At 35.2% G+C, this 13,300-nt stretch overlaps 1 protein-coding gene across 1 annotated transcript in view; it reads left to right on the top strand.

The window, feature by feature from the left end:
* LOC306883674 (protein diaphanous homolog 1-like) overlaps nt 1–13,300 on the top strand; it is a 111,183-nt gene that overhangs the window by 34,903 nt on the left and 62,980 nt on the right. Inside the window, exons 13-15 of the mRNA XM_079439053.1 lie at nt 4,118–4,233; nt 6,499–6,563; nt 11,063–11,242. Of these exons, the coding sequence (XP_079295179.1) occupies nt 4,118–4,233; nt 6,499–6,563; nt 11,063–11,242 (361 nt within the window). The remainder of the gene's footprint in view (nt 1–4,117; nt 4,234–6,498; nt 6,564–11,062; nt 11,243–13,300) is intronic.

The raw sequence follows: 13,300 nt of genomic DNA, 5'->3' as shown, positions 1-13,300 counted from the left end.
TTATTAAAATATTTTGTACAACCCTGGTTCTATATTACACATCTTCTGAATTCATACGATAGCTTTCTGTGAGGAACTGACTAACATTAAGCTGTTAATCAAAGAAAAATTCTGTTCTTTCATTAGTACTGATGTCCAATTTGTAAAAAATTTTGAATCTTTACATTGAATGTTGATTTGGTTCACAATTCTGCTTTATTTGGTTGTGAATTAGATCACTGAGTTAGTGAAAACGAGATCAGTCCAATCACATCTCACTGGAGGTACAGATTTTCAGTAATTATAACCTATATTTTGTTCTATTTCACTGCGTGAGTCATATGGACTGCTGTTCTGATGCTTTCACCTCAGTCTCTATTCAGTATAACAGCATGAAAAAGAGCAACCAGCACAGTCTTTTCAATTTTCCTTTCATGTAACACAAAAGAAAAAAGTCTTACAGGTTTGGAACAAAATGAGGGTGACTAAATAGAGGCAGAATGATGATTTTTGGCTGAACTGTCCCTTTAAGAGACAAGATCGTAGTTATTCTCATGAGTGAGTTTTGAGTTTATGGATAAAGGAGGGAAACAGGAGAGATGGATGCAATCTGAGACGAGGAGACGTTTGATTGATGGGCAGCAGGAGACGGATGTGGTTGCCGTCGGCGACCAGCTCTAAATAAGAACCCAGCCACTGTATGACACCCCCGCTTCTATTAACTAGCAGACACACACAAGCCTGTACACACACACACACACACACATATGTCAGTGCATTTAAAGGTTTTCTTGGCAGAGGAGAACATGTATTTCTTTCAATTCTGTTTCCTGCACCCACACACTCTTATTCTCTCTTAAAACAGCCTTTCATACACACACAACAGAGAAGAGCTGGAGGGAGTGTGAAAAGACATGGGTAGATGGAGAAAGAGAGTGTGTGTGTGTGTGTGATATTTTGTAAACGCTTTCAGGATGTCAGACTTGTTGCTTGTTCCTTGTCTGCTCAATATGATCCGACAGGCAGGAAATTGGAGAGCCTGTTTCTGTCCTGAGACTGTGTGTGTGTGAGAGAGAGAGGTTTGGAATGGAATGCTAGTGTACTGCACAGTATATACTGTATCCTTTTTTTTTTTTTTTTTAAGTATGTGGAATAGTATGCAGTATGAAACAAATTTTCTAATAGTACTGTCATATGTTTTCACTACACTGCAAGTGTAATTCATGAATAAAATAGCTTGCATTTTTAATCTAACTTCAAGTAGAGCTGCACAAATAATTGTTAGTATTGTGATCTTGATTTGAACACTTATGCAATCTTATTCCTAAATGACGACAATTCAGCTACGACTATTAAACTTTTGTTAAACACCTTATGGAAGTAACTTAATGCTTAAAATACATATTGTATCATTACATTGTTAGGCCAGTAGGTGGAGACAAATTACTTAAAAATAAATAAATAAATAATAACGTTATTGAATCATTCAGAAGATTCATTCAAAAACACTGATTTAGCCAGTAACGAGTGAGTCATTGTATCATTCATTTCAATTGTGATTAATAAACAATTCATAAAAATAGATGTTTTAAATAGACTGCAGCAATTAACATTTTATCAGAACCTCTAGTAAATAACATTTTTAGTAGTCTATTGAGAGGGCAATCATAATCTCTATTAAAAAACAAAAATAGTAGTAATAATAATAATAATAGAGCTGGGCAACGATTAATGACATCCAAAATAAAAAAGTAATGTACATAATGTGTACTGTGTATATTTATGTATATATAAATACACACATGCATGTATATATTTAAGAAAAATTTTTATATATTAATTTTATTTATATGTAAAATTAATTATATGAATATAAATATATACATTTAAATATTTTCTAAATGTATACTGTGTGTGTGTCTTTTATTTATACATAATAAATATACACAGTACACACACGCACATTATGTTCACAACAACTTTTATTTTGGATGCGATTAATCGCGATTAATCATTGCCCTGCACTAAATAATAATCATAATAAATTTAGAAAAATCCAGAATTATGCAGCTCTGAAGATCCCTGATCAAATAATGAGTAAAGATGATGTTAAAAATCATGACTAATTTGATCAAATATTTGTTATAGATTGCTTGGGTTTTTCATGAATACTGAAAATTCACATTGTGCACTATGAATACTGCACACCGCAGAAACAGAGTACTTGGTTATATTCTAAGCTTGAAGCATGAAGCATCATAACAGAAGCCTGTTTGACTATAGTTTTGAGTGAGAAACAGACCCAAATGGAAGTTATTCACAAGCTTGACTATTTGTGCCAAGTTTGAATGTTGCAGAATTAATGAGATTTGATTATCAACTGTTGTATGAAATATAGAGCACGAGTCACTCTTAGATCCTTTTTTGGAGTACGAGACCTCATGGAGAACATGCAATGATTAATTAATGGTAAAATTTTAGCTGAGCTAACCATTTAATTGCAGATTATGAGCAGAGAAGTGAAATAAATGTTGTGAAAGTCTCGTAAAGAGGTAAATGAGCGAGAGCAGAGAGTTTTGAGAAAGCAGCAGAGCAACAGAAGTGCGAGATGGAGCGGTTTGCAGGTCTTGCTCTGCTGCCATCAGCAGAATCGTTTCATGCGAGTTTCTCTTCAGCGATTAATGTGCTGACACACGGCAGAAAGTGACGACGCCTCCATATAATTATCCTCCAAATATAACCGCAGCTCAAATCCCCGAGCGGCCTGTCTGCCCACAAACAAACTCTCATTTCACCACTTTAATCACTGACGAGAGAGAATTAATTAGGATTATTCTGATTTCTCCAAAAGCCCCTGGTTAAACTCAATCGAGCGGCTGCGCTTTCACGCGGACACTAGGGGTCTCTCTCGCTCCACTGAAGAAACCGGGAGTTTGATGGAAAGGGAGGGAGAGAAAAGAGGGCAAATAAAGGGAAAAAGAAACAGCTTGGTGGAAAATGAAGAATGTGTCGTTCGTTTCACACCAGGTCAAGATGGCAGATTTCTCACAAATGGACTGCCTGGAAAACCTCTCAAATATCAAACCGTCACACACACAAACACAAAGGTGTTTTCAATCTCTCTCACACACACTCAAAAACACACTGAATTTAAGATTTCCATCCATTTGGATTACACAGAATTTTAACATACATAAACTAATAAACTTAATGTGATGCGCCGGGTCTGATTTTTGTAATGGCACTCATAAACTAAATGGGTTTTAAATACACAGTAACCAGGTTTATATATTTATCATCAGTAAACTGATTGGTTTCAATCGCATACATTTGAACTAATTAAATATTGCTAGTTTCATTTTCATTTTAAAGTTTGTCATTTTTAGTAGTTTTTGGTGTTTGTATGTATGTCTGTATAGTTTTACTGTATTTTACTACAAGTCAAACTAAAAGAAAACGAGATGTTGCCTCAGAAACTAACTGACATATAAAATACGTGTTTATATTTGACTTTCAATCATGTCAAGTAACTTTTTTTTTTTTATGGTTCTACTTTTAGTTCCCTATAATAAGCCTTATCAACTGAATAAATGTAATTGTTTTGTGTTGTGTTGATTCTAAGCTACTTGATTTAATGCATTTAAAATGCAATGTCTTTAGCTTGATCATGTTAGAATCCTTTCTGTCTATGGAGGGTCAGATAGCTCTCTGAATTCATCAAAAATATCTTAATTTGTGCTCCGAAGATGAACGAAGGTCTTATAGGTTTGGAACGTCATGAGGGTGAGTAATGAATGACAGAGTTTTCATTTTTGGGTGAACTATCCCTTTAAATCTTATCTCACTACACACAATCCCATATGGGCTGTGTTTCAAAACTAGTGAGCTGCCTGCCTAGACAGCATTTTTAATGGAGAAGATTGTCTACAGTATCTCATTTTGAAATGTCACTGGAGGTCATCATGGATGGCTGGTGTGTGCGACCTTGTGCCCAACAGTGTGATGAAAATCTCTTATTTTATTTTATGAACTCACTGCTCAATATCTCTGTTTGGCTTCCTTCCCAGCTTCAGAATCTCCTTCCTGATGCTAGTCAAACACAGATTGATGTCTCGCTCTGTCTCTGTTTGTCTCTCAGGCCTCAGTACTATAAACTCATCGATGAGTGTACGGCTCAGATCGTTCTGCACAGGAGCGGCTGTGATCCAGACTTCAAATGCAGGAAGTTTGATCTGGATGTGGGCCATATGATAGGTAAGAGACAAACACAAGTCACTGTAATGCCACATTTGGCCACAGGGTGGCAGCATTCAGAAACACGCACAAGTATCAGAACATCTCAAATCTCGTCCAGAATAATCGGGCGTGACATTGAGAGCACTCACATAGGATTTAATAAAAATAAGCTCATTTTGTCATTAGTGTGTAGTATTTGTCGGAGACAGCCTGTGGTGTGGCTCACAGTAGCTGTGTGGGTCTGATGTTTGGGCTGAAGCTTCTCCAGGTTCACTCAAAAAATATTGAGGCCTAAGATTTGTGTATTTAAATTTAAAAAATGTCCATCCGTTTGGATAACACTATTTTAGCATAAACTAATAAACCTAATGTGATGCATATTTGTCAGGTTTCTGTATTAGTACTAATAGACATATTTTAACCATGTTCACTCTTTCAATTGAATAAATGTAATTTATGAACAGATTTATGCTGATTCTAAGCTATTTTAAAGATTTTGAACATTTCCTGCCTCCTTCTGTACTTCCGAATGTAGTTTTCATTTTCTACTTCCCTCTGTGCTTTAACTAAACTACATTCTTCTTTCCATACTATCTTCAAAATTGAGAAACTTCCTTCCCCTTTTCATCTTTCCTTTTGAGCTTCCTTGTGAATTTTCTTTTCATACTTTTCATGTCTTACTTCCATACTTATAAACTTCCATGCATACTTTGCTCTGTACTTCCTTTCAAACATCCTTCTATCCTTCCTTTCAGACTTTCCATACAAACATCCATACTTTCTTCGATCCTTTTGAACTTCCTTCCAACCTACCTACTTCCATTATTCCTTCAGATTTCATTCTAAACTTCCTTCCATACTTCCATGTTGTACTTCCTTCTGTACAAACTTCCTTCCATTCATCTTTCCTTATAAACTTCCTTCCATCCTACTCCCATATTCCCATTACTCTTATTTAACTTTCATTCTTCCTTTCAAACCATCCATCTTTCCTTCCATACTTTCATCCCACCTGTTGTAATTCTGTGCATCGCTGTGAGCTTCCATGCATCCTTTCATCTGTACTTCTGACTTTTTTCAAACTTCCTTCTGTACTTCCTTATATCCTACTTCAGTATTTCCATTGCTCCTCTTTAACTCTTTCAAACTACTTTCCATCTTTCCTTTCAAACTCTGTGCTTCTAAACATCCCTTCTAAACATCTTTCCATACTTCCCTCTTCTTCCAAATTTTTCTCCACACCTTATGTTCTTCTGTATGAACTTGGTTTCCTTCAGTATTTCCAAACTTCCCTCTTTTCTTTCATCTTTCCTTATAAACATCCATCCAAACTTCCATGTGAACTTCCTTTCAAACATCGTCCCATACTTCCATTCTTTGTCTTGCTTCCGTACTTCCCTTTGAACTTCCATGCATACTTGCTATACCATACTGTACTTCAGGACTTCTTTCCATACTTCTTTTCATACTTCATTTTGTACTTTTTTCTGAACTTCCTTTCAAATATAATTTTACACTTCCATCCCTCCTGTTATACTTGCATAGTTCCCTTTGAACTTCCATGCATGCAAAACTCTATACTTCAGAACTTCCTTTCATACTTCCTTCTGAACTTCCTTTCAAACATCATTCCACACGTCCATCCTTCCTGTCATTCCTCCTTAATTCCATATGAACTTCCATGCATGCTTTACTATCTACTTCTGTACATTCTTTCAAATTTCCTTCCTTGCAAACTTCCTTGTGCATTTTCCTTTTGTATTTCAAATTTTGCTTACGTATTTCCTATTGTACTTCCATTCTCTCTGCCACCTGTGATCTCATTATCATATCTCACCAGAAACCCCTCCCATTGGCTGCTGACATCATCTCTGACTCTCTTGCTGACTCACCGGTTAAACTTAGCTTTGTTCACTTTCCTGAGACTCTTTTTGGTTTGGAACGCCACACATGCGAGTGATATTGATCTGGAGTTCAGAGAGACTTTAGGGTTTGAGAACAGACACAGAAGAGTTTTCCAGGAGCTTTAGATGTATAAATGTATGCTGCCCTTTGTGTGGTGATTTCAAAGATGCTTTTGGGTTTCTTATTTTAGCGTGAGTTTGAGATGGGATGGAGCGAGCAGCAGATTTTAATTAGATCGTTCAATAATCAGAGCACGAATCACAGGAGGAAAAGAGACTCGTCGCAGTGAAGGGCACTCTATACACACACACACACACACACACACACACACCTCTAAAACCGTCTATTCACTTGCTGCCTGTCTCTCTTTCTCTCTAGATAACATGGTTGATCAGACCAAAGTGGAAATCAGTGAAGCTAAGGCCACGGAGCTGGAAAAGAAGGTATTGACTCGGACAAACACACGCTTGAGCCTGGAAGAATGACACACATATTTAAACTAAATCATTGTCTGCTGAAATACATCGAATGGCCCTCCAATATCGATCAACATCAACAGATCTACCGCGGCAAACACACACACACATGCAGCCGCTGCTCCCAGACGCCCCCCGCTGTCTCAGCGCGCCTGTCAGTTGACAGATGTGTAATTTGGGAGGTGAGATGAGCAGAATGGAGATTTCCTGTCTCTTCCTGACATCTTCCCTCCAAACTCACCAAACACAGTCTACAATTACCCTGTGTGCGTGTGTGTGTGCGTGTTTGTGTGCCTTTAGCTGAATGCATGTACTGTTGTGTATGTATGCATATTGTGCGTTTCTCAAAAAAACTTATCTGGGTCATATTTCACTTCCAAATCAAAAAAGTAAAGAGAATACAGCTTATACTTTTTTTTCGTTGTGACATTATTTTTATGAGTTAAGCAAAATTAACCCTCATTCTCATTACCATGATGCATCCTGATGTTTTACTTTCTTTTTTTGTGCCTTGCACTAATGATTTAAATTACATTTCTCATTATTGTAATGCAGTGTTTTACTACTGTATTGGAATTTAAAAGTGGATTATTTTGTCATTTATTACGTTTTTGATTAATTTTGAATAGGGATGCACGATATTGGATTTTTAAAATTGGATAATTTTTTTCAACTCTTTTTGGCCGATAGCCGATTCCGATACCGATATATTTCCTTTTGTTTGGAAACAACACCAAGTCTCTCCTGTATGGAAATTATAAGCAAATTATTTTTATTTTAGGTTAGTTTTTAACTAGAACTTATGTTAGAATTAAATAAACAATAATGAAGTTCTTTTATAATGACAGTACATTGAAGCTTTGAAAATAACTATAAATAAACTATATATCAGTCGCTGCATTTTTTTTTTCAGAAAGATGCAGTAGTAACCTTAACATTTTATTTTAAGATTTAACATCTGAAAATCTTTTAGAGCTCATAATTTGTTTAAAAAATATAACATATTGCACATTAATTAATAAATCAGTATATATCAAATTATTTAATTTACAAGTGTCATGTTTGTGATTTATTTATTTTTATTCATAAAAAGCTATAGCTATAGTTAAGCTATAGTTTCTTTAAATGAAAACATACTCATGATTTTTATGACATCAATTACTGCTTTATTTAATCAGAAACACAGTCTAAATGTTATTTGTGTATTTTACTTTCATTTTATTAAAAGTAGGTCAACAGCGCCCTTACATAATTAAGACCTTACTGCAGGGACATTAGGACCCGGGGGAGGCTGCTGCTGCACATGCTATTACTGTTTATTCTATCATACACCTAACGCGTCATTCTGTATGTGCATTCTCAGTTTAAATGCATCGATCCAAAACAGTGAATCTAATCACCATTCTGGCAAAACTTTGCTTCAAGAATGAGCCACACTGCTGATGTGATCTAATCACTAGCACACCCTGAGCACATGTGAGTTAACCCATTCCTCTTATCGGCAAGATCTATCGGCATAATGTTTTCATATCAGGCCCATGCTGATATGTACATTTAAAGCCATTTTCGTTCCGATTCCGATATCGGTCTGATAATATTGTGCATCCCTAATTTTGAATTATCACCACAAATGAAATATGCTGTGCAACAAATTCTACCATGATGGATGACATTAATGACCATGATATTTAGATTTCATGACAAACACATTTAACTTTAAAATTCTCATTACTATATTTCATCATGTTTTATTTTAATTTTATTGTTTGCAACTTAGTAATGATTCTTATTGATTCTCATTGCTGTAATACAATGTTTTCTTGCTGAATTACAATTGACCAATGTTATATAACTTTTATATATAAATTATATAAATATTATATTAATATAGATTAAACTTTTTTGAATGAAAACCATTAGTTAAATACAATGCAGCAAATTCTGCAATTGTGTGTGTATATATATATATATATATATATATATATATATATATATATATATATATATATATATATATATATATATATATATATATATAGTGCCCTCCAAAAGTATTGGAGCAGTAAAGACTAAATTGCTCAAGACAAGACATTTACAAATATGATTAAAAGATGAATATGAGACAAAACTACAGAATGGCAAATTTTATTATTAGCCATTTCAACACATAGATGTTTTACCAGCTAAGAAGTTCAGCACTTTTAGAGTTTCATCCCTCTATCTGATGTGAGCATAAGTATTGGAACAGTTGCCTCACAGGTCTTTCTAAGTGATCGGCTGTGTCCTGTTGCTTTAATTCTTCAGATATTAAAAGCAGGGAATGTGTCATATCAGTTATTTCCATTACTTCTGTATTCTGAATCTTGCATTCGATGATGACACACACAAACCAGGATGAAGATGAGGGAGCTGACTTTGAGAGAAAAGCAAGCAATTTGGATGCTAAAAGAGAAGAGGAAGACAGTTAGAGCTCTAGCAAAAACAAAGGGCATGGAGAAATCAAGAGTTTGGAAACCACCAGCGACACCAGCAACCAACAATGACCTGATCGGCTGAGAAAACAACAGTAGTTGATGACAGACAAATCATAAAGCTGTGAAAATGAATCCTAAAAGACGTGTCTGTAAAATCACCAACAACTTCCAGAAAGCTGGGGTGATGCTCTGACAATCTACTGTCCTCAGGAGACTTTGACACAGAATTACAGATGCTACACAGCAAGATGCAAACCTCTGACCAGCACCAAAAATAGAAAGGCAAGATTAGAGTTTGCAAAAAAGCACAAAGGTGAGCCAGAAGAGTTTTGGAAATCAGTTTATGGACCGATGAGACAACGATGAACCTTTATCTAAGTGATGGGAAGCAAAAATGTGGAGAAAAAAAGGGAGCTGCAATGATCCCAAGAATACAGCCTCATCTGTAAAGCATGGTGGAGGTGATGTCATAGCATGGGCATGCATGGCTGCCTCTGGAACAGGCCATCCCTTGTGTGCAAGGGATCTGCAACTAAATAATAGCTTTTAATGTTTTATATCTGCCTTATGTTCAACTGTCCCAATACTTATGCTCACATCAATGAGTGGGATGAACTCTAAAAGTGCTGTTCTTTTTATTTGGTAAAACATATATGTGTTGAAACCGCTAATAATAAAATGTGACATTCTGTAGTTTTGTCTCTCATTCATCTTTTAATCATATTTGTAAATGTCTTGACTCCACAGCCAACAGAGCAATTTAGTCTTTACTGTTCCAATACGTTTGGAGGGCACTGTGTGTGTGTGTGTGTGTGTGTGTGTGTGTGTGTGTGTGTGTGTGCTATCGTGCTTGTCAGGCGAGTGTTTACTCTTCTTCTCTCTTCCTCTCCTTCCCTTTCTAATTCAGAGTAATAGCAGTGTGTCGTCAGAAGAGCGACAGCAAACGACTCTCATTACTTACACATGGAGAAAGTGTGTGTGTGTGTGTGCACGCATGTGACCCTGCCATTTCCGCTGCTGTCACGTAATTGCATGTCTGGCTTGCAAACACCCGCCGTCAATGTCATCAGAAATTGTCAACGTCTGTCTGTGTGAGGCAGAAGGACAGATATTAGTTTGTGAGGTGAATACTAAAATCCACAGAGGCTCCATTTCGGCTCAGATTTGTTCTTGAATCTGTCCTCTGAGTCGCCCGCTCTGATGACAACAACAACAACCCACCTTTATAGTGATAAACTGAGGGTCACCTGAGAGTTTATTGATAACACAATATATCACTTTGGTCAAATGAAGATTCATACTATTTTTCCAGAATATGCTCTGTATACAAACACACTGCCCTGCTTGAGATTCTGCATGCGATGCGCTTCTGGATGACACACACACAATAATACATGCAGTGTAATAAGATCATGTGATGTGCTGTAGTATATTGCAGTTTGAAATGTTTTTAGCATATTATTTATTTTTTAAGTGCACTAATGTTCAAAACTTTGTGTCAGTAACATGAAAAAAAAAACATAAACTCAACTTTAATCCACTTAAATAAAAACAAAAATCAATGTTCAGTGCTCAATATTAAGTTTTCAACATTGATAATCATAAAAAATGTTCCTTAAGCAGCAAATTAGCATATTAGATTGATTTCTGAAGGATCATGTAACACTGAAGACTGGCGTAATGACGCTGAAAATTCAGCTTTACATCACAGGAATTAATTACATTTTACAATGCATTCACACATAAAACTGTTATTTTGAATTGTAATATTTCACAATATTACTGTTTTACTGTAGTTTTAATCAAATGTAGTCTTGGTGAGCAGAAGAGACTTCTTTCACAAGCATAAAACATTTACAGATCTCAAACCATTCAAAAGGTTTTCACTTAACTTTTATTTGCAGTACATGTGTGTTTTGTGACCTTTCTACACATACTGGTGGTTTATGCAGGTTTATGTTGGTCTGATGATGGATGCTGTGTTTTGTGCAGCTGGACGCAGAGTTGACGGCCCGTCATGAGCTGCAGGTGGAGCTGAAGAAGATGGAGGCTGATTATGAGCAGAAGGTTATGGATCTGAGCACGGAGAAAGAGAAGCTGGGGAAAGACAAGACTGACCAGGAGAACGAGAACCAGGGCCTGCAGTCAGAAATCAGCCAGCTCAAAGAGAAGGTACAGGACTGTAGCATCACACCCACAGGAAATGATGTCATTTAGAGGAGAAACGTGCCATTTCTGAATTACCAGCTTTGGTTAAAAGGCCCAACATAACTTTGCCTCAACCAATGGCGGGAGTTTAGGGCAGGACTTCCTGTTTGTTTAAATTTGGTTAAAAACAATGGACTCTTCTCATTTCTGGGAATTCCAAAAGCAGAAACCGAAGTTACAACAAATATATTTTACAAATATTTTAAATATACAATTATATTTTTTTCGTTTCCAATTGCTTCAATAGCACAAAAAAAAAAAAACAGCTTTAACCATTTTTCTGTAATTACTATGTAATATTAGGTGTGTAAAAAAGGGGTTTGTTCATTCATTATTTTATTTTATTTTGACAGCCAAAATGACTGATTTTGTAAAGTTTTTTTTTTTTTTTTGTGTACAATTTAAAGTTTTCATTTTATAGCTAGGACACCACATTTACTACAGTTTATATGTAGTTTAAAATTATTATTTTTTAAAGATATTTTTTTAATTATTATTTTTTTAAGAACAACATAGCAAATCCATACATTTAATTAACAAAATGACTTAATATATCAAGTCTTAATTTAAAAATATATATATTATTTAAAGTCATGTTATTTTCTATATTTAATTTTTTAAACATTGTTAATTTAAGTTTTTAATTGATTTAAACTCCATTTTTGTCAGTTTATCAGAAAACGTATCAATATCTTAAGTTATTTTTCTTCTTAAATGTGTCTGTTAAACAAGACACCATATATTAAGAAAGCTGCAGTGTGGCAAAATACGTAGGTTTTTAAAGTACCAGACTGCTTCAGTAAGGTGCGTTACATTTTCCAGTAACGCACCTAGACGAGACTCTCTGTTGCTCTATAAATAAGTGGGCAGTTCTTGACCAGAATAAACTGCAAAGTCGACCAGATTGTGTTTCTATGAGAGAAGTATGAACAGAGAAGAGAGTAAACAAATGTGAGAGATATTAATAGAACAGGAAGGACGGAACTGATGTTTGTGCCGGGTTATCTAACAAAAACAGAGGCGCTACAGATAATTACAGCGGAAAGAGATGAAGCGCAGCTGTCAGCAGAAGTTTAGATGTTTGGACGCTCCATCTGTCCATCCACATACAGTCGGAGAGAAGTTGCTGAGCTCAACCAGCCCGTCACCTACAGATAAACAAGCATCAGGAAGTTCAGCTAGAACCCCGTGAACTACTTCAGATTCTCTCTCTCTGATGTGACATTAGCAGGCTGGTCATTTTTAATGAGTTCTGCCAGGTTCTGGGTAAATAAATTATACCGCTAATTAGGCATGAATTTAGACACTCCCTCATGTGCTTCCAACTCTGGCCTGACCTTCTTCTGTCTGTCTCTCCCTCCATCAGTTAACTAGATTTTTATGTTTTATGCTGAAATCGTGAGCAATGCCTCCCATGCAATGGTGTTCATGATTTGTCACAATTTTATCGATAACCTAATTTACACACCGAATTTAAGATTTGAACAAATCCCTAATACCAAATTATAGTGTAAGAATCGCTACAGAGATAGACTTTTACTTTATTTTCTCAAAAAAGTGTTTTTAATGTTCTTAAGCGCCTCCTATGTTCCCTATTTTCTCAAAATATGTCAAATAATCCAAGACTGTAGATAAACAAAACTACAGATTAAAAATTATATATTGGAACGCAACAAAAATAACATGACTTTATCCAATTTGATCATTTAACAAATAATCAAAAGAATTATAAAAATATTTGATATATTTAATACAATGTATTGTAAAGTTTTGTATTGTTGTATTATATATTCCTCTAAAGAAATGTTTATCCATTAAGTATTTTATTTTTTAATTAAAATAAACTGTTTGCATTTGATAGATTTAATCTCTTTTCACTGTTAGTGTAAGATTTGTTTATATCGAGATGATTAACTTATATTATTTTGTCAAAAAATAAAAACATGCTAAATTGATGCTAATAAATGATTTAATGGAAATAGGGTGGAACACAAAAAAATTAACCAAATAAAAAAATACAGG

Source organism: Barbus barbus, assembly GCF_936440315.1.
Source record: "Barbus barbus genome assembly, chromosome: 17".
NCBI lineage: Eukaryota > Metazoa > Chordata > Actinopteri > Cypriniformes > Cyprinidae > Barbus > Barbus barbus.
Note: the sequence above shows the minus strand (reverse complement) of the source record. Positions and strands in the feature narration are given on the sequence as shown.